Below are 16,547 nucleotides of genomic sequence, written 5' to 3'. Positions count from 1 at the left end.
CCACAATTTTCTGTTGCCCAGAACTGTTTGATCAGAAAATCACATTTTCCGTTTTTCTGCAGCCAAAGGTATTCAAAAAATATCTTCCGTTGGTGAATTAGAATTTCTAGAGATGTTTCATATTCAAAAATCTTTGTGTTCGAGTTAATAACCTTAATTCCAATCCATCTTTTCATCATAGTTTTCTTGTTTCATCAATAGATGACGCCAGTAGCTTAACTTCTTTTCAGCCATTCTTATCTTATCTTCTTATCACCATATCTTATCTCCTTCATTTGCACTTAGGCACCCGAAAAGATGGTTCTGTAGTTAAACCATCAAAACTAGTCCTGCAAAATTACAAGTATTACACTGATTTTGTTGTTTGACTTCTTCAATAATCATTACTCTGCATCTTATTTAACCTGAAATATAATATACTATTAATATAATAATAATGAAAATTTAATATGAATTTTTTAAACTTTGATTTATTATTATATTTTTTCTTTTTTCGGTAGACGTGCAAATGCTTTTTTTTTTTTTTTTTTTTTTTTGTTTCAATTGCTCATTTAATTTCTACACTATTTTTTGATAAATCTAGTTTTCTTATCGAATAAAATATAATGAACCAAATTTTCAGTTCCTTGAAGTTTGTTATAGTGGGATTCGATTGTATTTCAAAATTTTAAAAATCGAGCTTTTTGAACTTGTTATGCAGCAGCTTCTTATCTGGGTCTTATTGTAATTAAATCCAGAGTTTTAGCTTATTTTTGCATTTTAAATAAAAATGGATATATTTTTTAAATCCGTCTTTGTTTTTATTTCAGTGTAAGGAAATCGGAATTCCATTTGATGGTAAACTGAATGTTTGGGATCTGAGGTACTACATAACAAAAGTCGAGGAAAAGAAATATGTTGTGAATCAAAGCAAACTCAGGGAATATTTTCCCTTATCGGTTGTAACACAAGGATTATTGGATATTTATCAGGTTAATATATAGTTAATATATAGTAAGTGAAAGAAAATCTCATGGTTAAATAAAAGCCATTACAGTGAAGTTTTGTGCAAATGCATCATTTTAAAAATAAGACTTTATTTAAAAATTTTAGTCTTTTTGTATTTGTTTTATATAAAAGAATTTTGATTATATTTTAAACAGGAATTACTTGGACTAAAATTCAGAAAAATAGAGGATGCTGAAGCATGGAATGAGGATGTGCAGCTGGTAACATATAAAACAATTACTCTTGTTGTTCATCTGTTCTAGTTTGTTACTTTTTAATGATTTCATAATCTCCTTTTTTTTTTTTGGAGGTCAATGAGGTGAAATATAAAGTTGTATGCATTAATGTAAATTATATGAGGTTAACATGTATTGATTTCATTAACATCACTGGCCAAAATAATTCGTTTTTGCTTCTTAAATTAAAGTGAAAAAGACAATCCATATAAGCTTTTTTTTTTGGTGATTTCAAATGAGTTAATAAAACTTTTCTGTACTGAGGGCTTTTAGGTAATATCATGAGGAAAGAAAACAGTTACTGTAAATATGAGATAATTTCTTAAAAAGTGAAAGGAGGGGGGAAGGTCTAAAATTTTATCAGTTGCATAAAGGAGCTGTTAAAGTTTAATGTGATTTATCAGTAGGTATTATCCATAGAGATTTCTCAGGAGGAATACAGAAACATTTTAGAGGATACTAGATGAATAGACATTTAGATTAACATGAGAATGTTCTATAAGTTCTGTACATTTAAAATGTGAAAAAATATGCAACATAATTCTGTAAAAATATATACCGTTTTAAATAGATACATCATGAATTAAATGCATTTTTATTTAAAACCATTCCAATTAAAATATAAAGTATTAATATTTTGTAAATAGTTAGTTAATCCATAACAGACAGATACCGTTGGAAAGATAAGGATCTTACATTTTGTCAAATGGCAACAAACTCAAATGAAAATTGAAACTATGCATTGACAATGGATGACATGAAGTGAGTCAATGCAAAATTGTATTTCAATATATAATTCTTTTGGGCATCAAAAGAAAAAGAAAAAAACTGTGGATGTTAAAGAAAAGAAAATGCAATTTAATTTGATTTAATCTCTTTGCAGTCAGTGTACAGTGCTGATTCATGCATATTTCATATCCTTATTCATGTTATACTAGAACTTAGGTTAACAGTGTAACTTACATTGATTTTGTTTGTTTATACACTGCGCAAAAAAAAAAAAAAAGGGAAGACAGTTCTATATCTCCCATTCTACTGGGCTGATTGATGAAATTCAACTTGCATTTTACATGTCTCAAAAGCACGATATAGGATATGTATTGGATTTATATTGACACAAAATCGGACTTCTCAAATGGCATGCCAGGTTTTTTCCATATTTAACTTCTACAGCTCAAATTTTGCCGAACTACCAAATCGCAGTAGTTTTTAAAAAAATTAGATCTCAAAATTTTAGTTCCTCGATGTTAATTGAGTTTGGTATATATTTATTAATCTCTCTTTTTTTATTATACTTATTTGATTCTTCCTGTCACATTTCGAAATTCAAGTTCATTCCAAATAAAATTCACCCCTTTTTTTATTTATTTTTAAAATTTGTATTTTAAAATAATTTTTACAAATTTTTCAAAAAAAAAATTAATTATAATCTATAAAATTTTCACCATCATCTTAAAGTAGACGTATTTCTAAGCTTACATACAAAAATCCGAAGATATGCATGAATTTATATATTGGCATATTTTGAAATTTGGCATATTTGTTGAAAGCAATAAAACATCAAATGGTTTAGGCACTTTTTTAAAATTATTTGAAAGTAGGAATGATGTGACTTTTTTCCGCTCATGCACAATGTAAAAAGGCAGAAATGAGGTGCCCTTTTTTTTTTTTTTTTTTTTTCTTCGGCATAGTGGAAGGGAAAGGAAAATAAATTGCCATATATTAAGGCAAACTGAAAAAATTGCACCAAGATAAATTCTTGAATTTCTCTGCAAATTTTGCGCCAAATTTTACAAAATTTAATATCTAGGCATAATTTGAGTTGTAGAATGAAAATATGTAAAAAAATTGGTATGTTATTTCAGAAAAAGTCTGATTTGTGTGTCAAAATGCCTATATTAGAACAATGCTATATATAAATCTAATATATATCCTAAGTTGCGCTTTCGAGACATGGAAAACTCAATTTGAATTTTGTCAGTTAGCCCAGTAGAACGGGAGATATAGAACTGTCCACTTTTTTTCCCCCGCAGTGTACATCTTTATTGTTTGATGTTAACTGGTATAAAAAGTAAATAAGAATCAGCATAAATTAACCTGGTCACTAGTGATTTTAAGTTAACTATCTCTTATGTACTGATTACAAATATGTGTGCTTATTATAAAAATGAAACGAAAACCAAATATATAAAGCAAATACCAGTTAATGCCATTGTAATACATGTTATCATTTAGATACTGTTATCGAATTCACAAAATCTGGTTTATTTTTATGCGAAATCACCATAAATTATCCTGGTCACTAGTGATTTTAAGTTATTTCTTATGTACTGATTACAGATATATGTGCTTATTACAAAAATGAAAAGAAAATCAAATATATAATGCAAATCCCACTTAATGCCATTGTGATAAATGCTATCATTTAGATATTGTTATCAAATTCACAAAGGTCTGGTTCGTTTTAATATGAAAACGTGGGGAAAACATCACGTAGTGTGATCAACAATTTGGTTAAGATTTTGGCACAGTAAGATTTATTTTTACTTCTCAAATTTAAAACTTAATGTTCATTTAAAAGGAATTGATGAAAATACTGTAGTTTTTTTAAAATGAAACTAAATAGCAGTTTATATTAGTGTACATTTTAATATTTCATTCTAAAAAAATATAACATTTTAGTTTAGTGTTGAAGATTCCAGTGATGAGAAGCTTCTGGGCTATTTCTTTTTAGATCTGTTTCCACGAATGGGAAAATATGGCCATGCTGCTATATTTGAGTTGCAGGTATGTATCCAGAATGCTCATCTTTGTTAAAATTTCATACTTTTTATGTCAGCTGAATCTGTACCTTAACCTCTGCATTTCTTGCATTTTGTTGTGTTACTTTATGCCAGACCTAGGGATTCTAATACAATTAAGCTGGTAAATTATGAAAATTGGCATAAATTTTTTCTGATAAATATTTTTTTTTTTTCAATAAATAATGGTGACTATTACAGCAAGAGCTGTGTCTAATGCAATATACCACTTTTAGTTAATTATTTGTTTTTTAGGTGGCAAGATTGAAATTGGTAGTTGTTTTAATCATTTCTTTTTCCCATCATTTTATCACACATTCAAATTAAAAAATTGTGTTTTAATGATATCATTTAAATAAATAACTAATTAAACAGTAAATAAATAACTAAATTAATATATTTCATAAAAAATATACTCAATCAAATTCTGATGGCATTTTCTCATCCTTATTAAAACTACCTAAGATTCGTAAGGTAAGTCTAAGATTAACATAAGACTCTACTGCCTAATAGGTACAGATCGCTTTATTCGGTTATTTTCACAATGGAGTTCATTTTGTATCTAAACTGAAAGTCACATTTTCCCATTTGGGCAACTCTCCTGCCTCTCCTCTACATCTGGGCAAAGTTAATAAAGTAATAAACATCAAACATTAAATAATAAATAATAGTTGATAATTCTTTGATCTTTGTCAAGGAACAGATGAAAGAATTATCAGTAGAACCACATTTCTGAATTCTGTCTGGATAAATGGCAAAAGAAAATATTCAAAGAAGTTCTGTTTTAAGTTTGAAGCAAAAGTAATTAAACGAGAATATGTTTATATAAAATTCATCAAAATTTTTAGAGAAGATTTTTAAAGAAGATGAAAAATAAATTTAAAGAAATTTTTAAAAAATAACCATCGAGATATAATCTGTGTTGGCATTATCTGGAGGAAATGCACATAATGTACAAAAAATAATTAAATAAATTAAACAGTTGGAGAAAGACAATAAGTTTTGAAACAAGGGAAAGAAAATTTAATTAATTTTAAAGCAGTTAGAATGCAAAAATGGAGAAATGGACATAAGGTAGTAAGTAATAAGTTAGTCAGGAAAACCAAAATTACCGAAATGTCAAAATTGCTTCAGCTTTGCAAATATGGAAATCCAAAGTAGTAGTGAAAAGGTAAATCACCAAGTCATCAAAAAGTATTTATGTGTCAACCCAGGTATGTGTGTTACACAGGTGTATTTGAGTACACATGGATCTGCACTTTTCGAATTTGGTGGTCATTTTTCCAATTGGCATTTCTTTTTGCACTCAGTACACTTTTTTTTTATTGTAACCATTTAAAATGGATTTCTGGAGTTTGCCAGCTGATGGTGAAGAAAATTTTGCATTTCTTTGGAACTATGGTAGAACAACAGAAAATGTGAAAGTTCTATTGAAATAGATAATTTCCAACAATGGAAATGCAAAAATTTGTATTCAGTGGAGTTGTACTTCATTAATGAGGAAATTTTATGGAAATGCAGTGGGAAAAAATTTCAAGTAAGCTGTTAGAAAATAGATCAGGAATCTGTTCGAAGATAGCCAAATCTCATTTACCACAGCAGTTCGTTTTATTTATTGTTGTACAAAGGAATATAAGTCAATGGAATTCTGTGAAGAAGAGTTGAGATTACCTTTACACATGACTATGTCATTATCACTGAGATCTTATGGCATTATCTCTGAGAAGTGCACGTTTTCGCTTGGCGGGGGGCAAAAGTTGCATAATCAGTTTTAAAAAATTCTGTTATGGCCAGCATATGACCCATTACCGATTTCATGTTTTAAATAACAGCAAGCTTTAAGTAAAATGTCACTTCCTGTTGATTATTTGGAAACAAAATCTAATTGGTTGTTTCAATCTATAGAAAGGTTTGTAATATTGTAGCGAAAATCGCTCTTTTCGACCGAGCTCCTCATAGCTTAGCGGAGAAGACGCAGGACTCATAACCTGAAAGTACCAGGTTCGAAACCCATCAACGGCAAGATGCCCGATAATTGGTTTTTAAGTAAATATCCTTGTTGTTAATGTTATCTTATTTATGTAAATTTCCTTCTTATTCTTCCAGAACATTCCAAGTCTGGAATGTTTCAGCATGTTCACCAGCTGTATATAAGTAGCTCTTCATTCAGTTCTAGTTAATAAAAAGTCTTGAGTTTAGACTTGTACTTGCCTGTTCATTAGTAGGATCCCCTCATTTACGCGACAGTTTGGTGAAGGCGCCGGGTATTTCTCAGTTACTACGGCAGTGTTAAGCCGAAGCCTGCGGATTCGAGGACTTCCTCCTGAGTTTGGGCTCTTACAGGATTCGCGTAAAAGATCGACAAAGATGGTGGATGAGAAGGAATCCGAGCAGAATTCTCCACCAGCCAGTTCCGCTTCAAGTAATATCGCACCAATACCGATCCTGACGTACCAACTACCCAGAAGCCCGTGTATATTCAGCGGGGATAGCCAAGAAGACACTAATAGATGGCTCAAGGACTTTGATCGAATCGCCAACTATAACCACTGGGATGATCAAATGTGTCTGGCGAACCTCATTTTTTACCTTGGCGGAACCGCTCAACAGTGGTTCGATAATAATGAAGATATGTTTACCAGCTGGACTGTTTTCAAGACTGCTCTTAAGAACACCTTTTTCCGAGCAGCTGATGTAAAGCACCAAGCTGAACAAGTACTACTGACACGTGCTCAGCAAATCGATGAGACGTCTGAAGCATACATTCAAGATGTTCTTGCTCCCTGCCGGAAAGTAAACCCATCTATGTCTGACGACGAAAAAGTGGCCCACCTCATGAAAGGCATTGCTGAAGATTTGTACCAGGTCCTGTCGTCCCAGGACTATGACGGCGTCGATGCCTTCGTGAAACGCTGCCATCACATAGAAAGCCATCGACGAAGACGTATCACCCGATCACGATTCCAGAGGCTGCCTAATGTCTCCGCGGTCTCGGCCGATGTGGATGCCAGTGAACTAAAGTCTATAGTGCGCACCATCGTCAGAGAAGAGCTTCAGAAGGTCCTTACGCAAGTTCAGGGCTACATGGAAATAGAACCCGTAGCACCGAATGACATAGCATCTGTGGTCCGGGAAGAGGTTATAGAGGCGCTGGCACCACTCACAGGAGTAGGGAGAAGCAAAAACACTACCCAATGTTCACTTCCAGTTAGGTCGCAACCAAGACGTGAAGCCAGCCAGAGAACTGCTCCACAACGTAGGACAGATCTGTGGAGGACTGACGATAATGTACCTCTCTGTTTTCATTGCGGACGCCCAGGACATGTTCTGAGGTACTGTAGGGAAAGACGCCAGATATTTGAAAATGCAAGAGCCTCAAAGACGTCCAACCCTCGACGGGACAGGGACACTGAATCTACATACAGCTTCAACGACGAATATGCACAACCTAGTTCTTCCCGAGTAAGGAGCAGTTCACCTTATCCGCGACGCTCTCTCAACCGCCGACAATCGCAGTCACCAGTATGCCGGTCCAGCCGTTCCCCACGCCGAAACAATGAGGAAAACTAGCTCAAGCGACCTGTACAGGAGGTGAGGCCGCAGTTGAAGAAAATCCTCCGACGTACACCACAGCCAAGTTGGAAAAGAATAACACTTTTATCACCGTGAACGGACAGTGTGTGAAAACCCTTGTTGACTCGGGTGCCGATTATTCTGTCATATCTGAACAGTTACATCGACAGCTAAATGCTCCTATGTTTGCTGAGAATGAACCTGTATTGAAAACTGCCTGTGGTAAAACTGTGGCTGCCTCGGGACGCTGTGTATTGAAAGTTGATTTGAATGGGACTAAAAAGCCGTTTGAATTCCTTGTGTTTCCTGAATGTAGTCATCAAATGATACTTGGATGGAATTTTTCCCGTGCCACCGATGCCGTTATCGATTGTGGAAATCAAGAACTTACACTTGCAGGATATCCTCCCAAACATTGAATATTTAAATAAGTCGCAGCTCTCCTTGTTTGCCGCAACTGATTATGTAATTGAAGCAAGCACCGCAAAGCAAATATGTGCCTTGAACTCAGAGCTACGGGAAGCAGATGAAGCTATGATTCTTGGAAATAGAGTTCTTATGTGCGAAAAAGAACTATCGATACCTGCCTCAATTGTCACTATAGAGGATGGTTGTGGTAAATTATGGGTAACTAATTGGTCTCGACGAACCCAACTGATACCGAAAGGGATGAATATCGGCTATTTAACTATCATAAAAAGCGACGCTATTTGCTCCCTCAGTGATCAGGCTCCAGCAGGTTCCAAGGGACATAGGTCCAGGAAAAGGTTATCTCAAGAAAACTTAAAAGAGATTTTTGATACTGATTTGACCAATGCTGAGGAAGACGAGCTATTGAGTCTACCAGATGAATTTAGTGACATTTTTGACTTTAACAGTATTGCGAAAAAATCTCGATGCAATTCGGTGAAGCACAAGATTGATAGAAGTGACAGTGCACCAATCAAACAAAGGCCATACCGTGTGTCAGCCACTGAGAGGCGTGTGATTGCAGACGAAGTGCAACGAATGCTAAAAGAAGATGTGATACAACCATCGGATAGTCCATGGTCATCTCCAGTCGTGCTTGTGAAGAAGAAAAATGGTGAATGGCGTTTTTGTGTCGATTACAGAAAATTGAACAAGGTAACTAAAAAGGATGTCTATCCATTACCTCGCATCGATGATGCTTTGGACTGCCTGGCTGGTGCAAAACTTTTCTTTATGATGGATCTGAAGTCAGGCTACTGGCAAATAGATGTTGATGATAAAGACAGAGAAAAGACAGCTTTTGTGACTCCAGATGGTCTCTATGAATTTAAAGTCATGCCGTTCGAATTATGCAATGCTCCAGCCACATTTGAACGGATGATGGACACGGTACTAAGAGGTCTCAAATGGAATATTTGTCTTTGCTACCTCGACGACATAATCGTGTACGCACCTAATTTCGAAGAACATCAAAAGCGTTTGAGGGAAATATTGAAATGTTTCCAAAGAGCAGGACTGACGCTAAATTCCAAGAAATGTTCATTCGGCAAAAAGAAACTGACCATACTGGGACACTTAGTCGATCAACATGGGATATATCCCGATCCACAAAAGGTAGAGGCTGTAGCAAAGTTCCCTATTCCGAAAAATATCGCTGATGTTTGAAGTTTTCTGGGCTTGTGTTCCTACTACCGACGATTTATCCAAAATTTCGCAGATATCGCAAAGCCCCTACAGGACTTGTTGAAGAAATATGGAAAATTTTCTTGGAACGCATTACAGTTTGAATCTTTTGCAACGCTCAAAAGGCTGCTAACCAGTGGCACTGTTTTGAGACATTTTATTCCAGACGCAGAAACCAGGATACATTCTGACGCTAGTGGCTATGGTATCGGTGCAGTACTGGTTCAGATCCAGGATGGCAAAGAAAGACCAATAGCCTATGCATCCAGGTCCCTTAGTGCAGCAGAAAGGAATTATTCCACCACCAAAAAAGAATGCCTTGCCGTCATCTGGGCAATTAGTAAATTCAGGCCATACCTCTACGGAAAACCCTTCACGGTAGTCACAGATCACCACTCTTTATGTTGGCTGGCCAATGTTAAGGATCCACCCGGAAGACTTGCACGGTGGGCTCTCAGGTTGCAGGAGTACGACATAAATATCGTCTACAAGAACGGTCGGAAGCACTCCGATGCAGATTCACTATCGAGGAAGCCTCTTATAGAACCAATAATTGAGAACAATGAAGACATCCCTTTCTTTGCAGCAATCGTAGATTACGGAAAAGAGCAGCAGAAGGATAAACGATTAAAATCCATCATTACAACTCTCAAGAGAGGTGACGCATATCAATATTATCAAATAAAAAATGGTATACTGCACAAAAGAAGCTATGACCCTGTGGGACAGCAGTGGCTCTTGGTGGTACCAAAGCAACTTCGTAGCGAGGTTCTAAGAAGTCTTCATGATGCTCCAACCGCTGGCCATCTCAGATTTGCCAAAACGTACGACCGAATAAGGAGGAAGTACCATTGGCCAGGGCTATATGGAAGCACACGGCGGTATGTATCACACTGCCGAGAATGCCAAAGATGGAAATCACCGCCGCAACGTCCACCAGGACAGCTTCATCCGATAAAACCTCCTCACACACCGTTTACAAAAATTGGAATAGATTTACTTGGACGCTTTCCTGTTACTCGAAATGGGAACCGGTGGATTATAGTTTGCACAGATTACCTTACCAGATTTGCAGTCACAAAGGCAATACCGACAGCTGAGGGCACTGAAATTGCCAAGTTTATAGTTGAAGAAATTGTACTGAAGCATGGTGCCCCCAAAGAAATGATAAGTATCCGAGGACGCAACTTCCTATCCAATGTTGTTAAAGAAGTAATTCATCTATGCAAGACGTCTCATCTGTTGACAACTGCTTACCACCCTGAGACCAATGGCTTAACTGAAAGATTCAATAAAACATTGGCAGACATGTTGTCCATGTACGTAGACGTTGAACAGAAAAATTGGGATACTATTCTACCATTTGTAACCTATGTCTATAATTCAGCCAAACAAGACACAATGGGATTCAGCCCATTCTTTCTCATTTATGTCAGAGATATCCAGACTCCTCTCAACGTAATTTTCCCATACAGTATCGAAGATCCCGAAGATAGTTATGCGCAACATCTGATCACTAGAGCTGAAGAAGCTAGACAGCTTGCAAAACTCCATATTCTTAAAGCGCAAACCACAGACAAGCGCCGATACGACGAGGGACATCGACCTGTAAGTTACAACATTGGAGACTTTGTCTGGGTCTTCACTCCAGTGCGAAAGGTTGGGTTATCCGAAAAGCTTCTAAGACGTTACTTTGGACCGTATCGAATAACACGACAGCTCTCTGACGTGACGTACAAAGTAGAAAGTATGGAACAAAATAAGAAACGATGGAATTCAAAAGACATCGTTCACGTGTTGAGGTTGAAGCCCTATCTTGATCCGAAAGTACAACTAGACGATGAGAGAAAGCCCAGTATTTCCAGGAGACCTGTTACAAGAAGCCAGACCAGAACGCAGCGGGACGCTGCTTCTTTCTAAGAAGGGGATAACGTAGTGAAAATCGCTCTTTTCAACCGAGCTCCTCATAGCTTAGCAGAGAAGGCGCAGGACTCATAACCTGAAAGTATCAGGTTCGAAACCCATCAACGGCAAGATGCCCGATAATTGGTTTTTATGTAAATATCCTTGTTGTTAATGTTATCTTATTTATGTAAATTTCCTTCTTATTCTTCCAGAACATTCCAAGTCTGGAATGTTTCAGCATGTTCACCAGCTGTATATAAGTAGCTCTTCATTCAGTTCTAGTTAATAAAAAGTCTTGAGTTTAGACTTGTACTTGCCTGTTCATTAGTAGGATCCCCTCATCTACGCGACAATATGAAATTTTGGATTATATTTAATTAGGTATAATTGGTCGTGTGTAAAAATTGATTTTTCTAAATTTATATCAACATACTCAAATGTTTGCTCATTTCTTCTTTTTTTTTTAAATTATATTATTGAACCATCAAATACCATATAATTTAATTGTTTTTTAAATTAAAGAAAACTAAGTTATTTAAAATAAGTATAAATGCAATATGCTTAAAATAAGAAATGAATACCATAGTTCCGTTTTCTTTTGTGTTGTTTCTATCATATCAATTAATCTAAATTCATTTTGATCTGCATGTAGTAAACAAGACTTGTTCACCTGCAACAATATGTTGTTATTTATACAGGGTGATTCTAAATTGTTTTTACAAATTAAGAGGGGGGATAATATTCATCCAAATGAGCAATAATTACCATGGAGCATAGGGTTGTATTCCTCTCTGAGAGCCAGAAAAGAGGAATATTAGAATTCCAATCCTAATTTACATCAGTGTTAGGAAAGCAAATGAAGGAAACCAAAAGTTGCACAATCAGTTTAGTGAAAAACTCACAGAGAGTGCACAAAATGAATAAAATCGAAAACTTGACATCCGAGTGTTAATGTGAGCTTAGACTTTGATGGCAAACACTCAAATGCACATCTTTGGTTTGCAAGGTCTCAACCTCACAAACAATTGCAACAAGTGAATTATCTAATCAAGGGCTGATTATTATCAACTAACTCAAGGTAGGTTTGATACTATCAAGATAGCAGTTTTTTCCCCTTTGCCATCTTTTATTCTGTACTCCTGGACTTATTATGCTGTGCACATTTTACTTGAAGTGCCTTTCTATGGTCAGGATGTTCTGACAGCCAGAACACAGCATGAAACTTTCATTCTAATCTTGGCATACAGCGGAAGTTGCAGTTATTTGATAATATTCAGCCCTTGATTAAATAATTTACTTGTTGCATTCGTTAGTGAAGTTGAGACCTAGCGAACCAAAGATGTGCATTTGAGTGTTTGCCATCAAAGTCTGAGCTCGAATTAACATTCAAATGTCAAGTTTTCGATTTTATTCGTTTTGTGCACTCTCTGTGAGTTTTTCACTAAACTGATTGCACAACTTTTGGTCTTGTTCATTCGCTGTCCCAACACTGTCGTAAGTTAGGGTTGGAATTCTGGAATTCAACCCTATGTTCCATGGTAACTATTGCTCATCTGGATAAATACTATCATCCCTCTTAATTTTTAAAAAGAATTTAGAATCGCCCTGTATGTGCAAAAGTATGTTATTTTGATCGTTTCAAAACTGTTATGGGTTTCATATACCACTTCTGGTAGTCCAATTTTACCTGAAGTTTAATTAACTCTCTATATAAATGCAAAAAGCTTAAATTCAAAAATTAGAAATTTTTGGAAGTTTGATATACAGGGTTTGGGATCCTGCCATTGAGAAAAGATGCACTTGAAAAACAAAATCACTGCACACATACACGCAGACATTATTCTAAAAAGAATGAAAATCTGTTGTGGGAATAAACACAAAAAAACTAATTTGTGTTTATTCTCTGATAACTCCCTATCAGATTTTTGGATCAAAAGCCTTTCCACCCTTACCTATTTATATAGGTTGGCGGGAGATAAAAATAAACAAAACTAGATTCATTATTGAAATAGCCATTGGGATATTCAAACAAATGTTTCTTTCCAAAGTTGCCAATAAGTTCATGAATGCTTTCCATATTTGCCTATCTATAAATTACTGATATGACATATAAAAAATTTGAATCGCTTATCAGAATTTTTCACATTAATCGCCGTTGTTTATCCTTTTTCCAAAGTTGCATACTGTGACTTTTTCTGATGCCCGGATCCTGTAACTTTGAAAATACACTCTATGCAATTCCAAATATTAATCTTTTTTTTTTTTTTTTTTTATTGCAAGGAAAAAATAGAATTTATTGTCCTTCTTTAAAAAAATTAAATTGTCTTATTGAGCATTAATCAATTTACATTAAACCGAAACGAACTTATGATTATGTTTGGATGTCATGCTTAACCATTATTGGTGCTAAATCACTCTGTATGATGACAATGTATATGTGTTAATAGCATTGCAAGTTCTATCATGGTGTTACAAATCTCTCTTTTACTGAATTTTTCGGGACAAATATTATTTCAAAATTCCAAAATGTTGTCTATAGTTGAATGCCGAATAGTCAGGCTTTTACTGTGCATAATAATTTAAAAAATATTTGTACCCTTTTTGTAATTATTAAAAGGTATTTGTAATTCATTATTGTGCATATTTCACTACAGAAAAATCATTAATTTGCTGTCTAGCAATAATTTTTTTAATGCTATATGATGTGTTTGGATTAATTTTTAATGATTGTTTTTATGTCTTTTCCAGCCTAGTTGTCTTTTGCCTGATGAAACACGGCAAATAGCTGTTTGTGCAATGGTTGCAAACTTCAGCAAGCCACAGCTAGACAAACCATCATTATTGGATCATAATGAGGTAAATGACATTTAAACTCTTTTGTACATGTCTTTTAAAATTTTTATTGTATTCTATTTAAAGGTGAACATCCAAGATAATTTATTTTATATTTTGTTGCATTTATCCAAATACTTTGACATGTAATTATTTTCAATGGCAAAAATAATTTTTCTTAATCCTTCTTCCTTTTGTATATTTTCAGGTAGTTACATTCTTTCATGAATTTGGGCATGTTATGCATCACATATGTTCTCAAACAGATTTTGCTCATTTTAGGTGAGTGAATGTTGTTTCAGTCTTTCAGAAACTACCACTTACTGTATTTTCCAACATATATGCTGATGCATTGTAAAAGTCCACCTGCAGATTTTATCCAAATAACTGTTAAAAATTTAGATACTGCAAATGTCTGATTATCTGGCATTCAACTAACTGGAAGGCTCAAGTAACCGAAATGTTTTGTTTAAAATTTTCTTTTTTAACAAAAGACACAAATGAGAGACTTGTAAAGGCCGTATAAAGAACATGTAAGACTGCTACTCAGAATCAAACATATAACATCTAAAATGTGAATACAATTGCACAGCAGTCTTTCACAATATGTTTCTATCCCATTACCACAGTTGCATCCTTCCAACAATTTGTCATCTGAGCTTGTTTCTTGTCAAGTCATTTTCAACAAACATAAACTGTCATCAGATATTACGACATCATAAACAATCAAAAGATCTTTGCTGTGCAGCACATTAATTTTTGATGAGCCGATTTAGTTTTTATAATGAAGAATATAAGTCAACTGCTACATATCTGTCTTTACTTTTCATTTTAAAATTGATTAAAATTTGAAAGCTGCCTTTTTTTGAATAACAAGCAATCAAGTACTTTCAAAGGTTTGGGATGCTGCCATTGAGAAAAGATGCATTACTGGGACACAATATGTGACTTTATTTGAAAATGGGTGAACAGTGGAGATGTAACAGGAAAAGTTAGAATGAAAAATTCAAATTTTATACATACTATATTTGTTGATTATTTAATTAAATAAATAATATTGTGTTCTTTCAAATTTTTGACAATATGGTTCTGGGTGGTATCTCCGCTAACTTTTGTTCTTGATGAGATTTCATAAAAGGTTAAAATATTTTATATGTTTAAGGCCTATAAAATATATTGGCTTTCATGTCTGAAATGCCCTTTTTTTTAAATGGAATCCTACATAATTTTTAAATGTATTCACTATTGATAATAAGTAAAATTACTGTTTTTATTAATTTTAAACTATAGATTTCTTTTTGTATTAATTTTACTTTATATTGTGAATTTATCAACTATCTGGAATTGTCATGTATACAATATGTGAAATTTCTCATACTTTCCAGATAGTTGAGTTTTATAATATATCCAGCCTATAAATTTATTCTAATTGCTAAGCATTTAGAAAATGTGGTGTGTATGTGAAACTTATCAAAAGTTAAAAAAAGGGATGGAGAAAAACAAGTACATTAGAAAGTATGCCAAAATTAAAATATACTTTAAATACAGGTAAATACCACTCTTAAACATTGAACATTTTAGCCTGGTCCGAATGTTAAAAATTTTAGGGGTACTGTTGTATAGCTAATTTACTATTACTAGCTATAGTTGTATAGCTAATTTACAGAATGAAAAAAATAAATGATGCAAGAGCTGTATATATCTATGATTTAAAAATAAACCAGTTTTTAAAAAAAGTGTGGTTATCTGCATAATCTAATCATATCTTCATTTAAAAATTATTTTAATAGTACAGTAGGTCACCTTTTCTTTATTTCTTTCCTAAAATTTTCATAGAATAATTTGTTTCAATTTTTGTAAATAAGACTATTTTTTTAGCATTTTATTTTAAGTGATAAATATATAATTAACCATTTTTATTCAACTAACTGCTCACATGGCTGGCTCACCCAGAACTGTCATTAAAGAAAAGAAAAACTATGATTTTAATGAGTCCAGCTAATGTTATTTCTTAAAAATATTTAATATTTTTAATTAGATATATCATTAATTAAGTACATTTTTATTTCAGTCAGATTAAAAAATAAAACAATATTATTGAGAACTGCATTTATTTTTAAATCACTTAGTTTGTTGATTGATAACAGACAAATTGAATTTGAAAGTTTAAAGTCATATAATGAGTTAAATGTCATATATTTTGCCAAATGGCAACACACATTCCTCTCTTATTGATTTCATTAATTATATGTTATATGTTTGTATGATTAAAACTAATTTTTTATAATATTCTAATGCAGTGGTACGAATGTTGAAAGAGATTTTGTTGAAGCCCCATCCCAAATGTTGGAAAACTGGTGCTGGGAAAGAGAGCCACTGAAAAGAATGTCTCAGCACTTTTTGAACAAAAGCGAGTTGCCTGAGGATTCCATAGATGCCTTGTTGAAATCGCGGCTTGCCAATACCGGTTATCATAATTTACGTCAGATTGTCTTAGCAATGTTTGATTACAAGATTCATACAAATCCTGAGGTCAGAATTTAATATTTTTGCTTGGAAA

The 16,547-nt window shown here is 33.9% G+C and overlaps 1 protein-coding gene across 2 annotated transcripts in view; it reads left to right on the top strand.

Moving 5' to 3' along the window:
- The window catches only part of LOC118200824 (thimet oligopeptidase-like), a 107,967-nt gene that overhangs the window by 64,103 nt on the left and 27,317 nt on the right, over nucleotides 1-16,547 (top strand). For both annotated transcript variants that reach the window (XM_035372797.2, XM_035372798.2), the window contains exons 8-13: nucleotides 810-971; nucleotides 1,143-1,208; nucleotides 3,906-4,010; nucleotides 13,904-14,011; nucleotides 14,196-14,269; nucleotides 16,288-16,519. In XM_035372797.2, the coding sequence (XP_035228688.1) occupies nucleotides 810-971; nucleotides 1,143-1,208; nucleotides 3,906-4,010; nucleotides 13,904-14,011; nucleotides 14,196-14,269; nucleotides 16,288-16,519 (747 nt within the window). The remainder of the gene's footprint in view (nucleotides 1-809; nucleotides 972-1,142; nucleotides 1,209-3,905; nucleotides 4,011-13,903; nucleotides 14,012-14,195; nucleotides 14,270-16,287; nucleotides 16,520-16,547) is intronic.

This window comes from Stegodyphus dumicola, chromosome 9 (genome assembly GCF_044657685.1).
Source record: "Stegodyphus dumicola isolate Sdum_Otavi_A_Nest chromosome 9, ASM4465768v1".
Taxonomy (NCBI): Eukaryota; Metazoa; Arthropoda; class Arachnida; order Araneae; family Eresidae; genus Stegodyphus; species Stegodyphus dumicola.
Note: the sequence above shows the minus strand (reverse complement) of the source record. Positions and strands in the feature narration are given on the sequence as shown.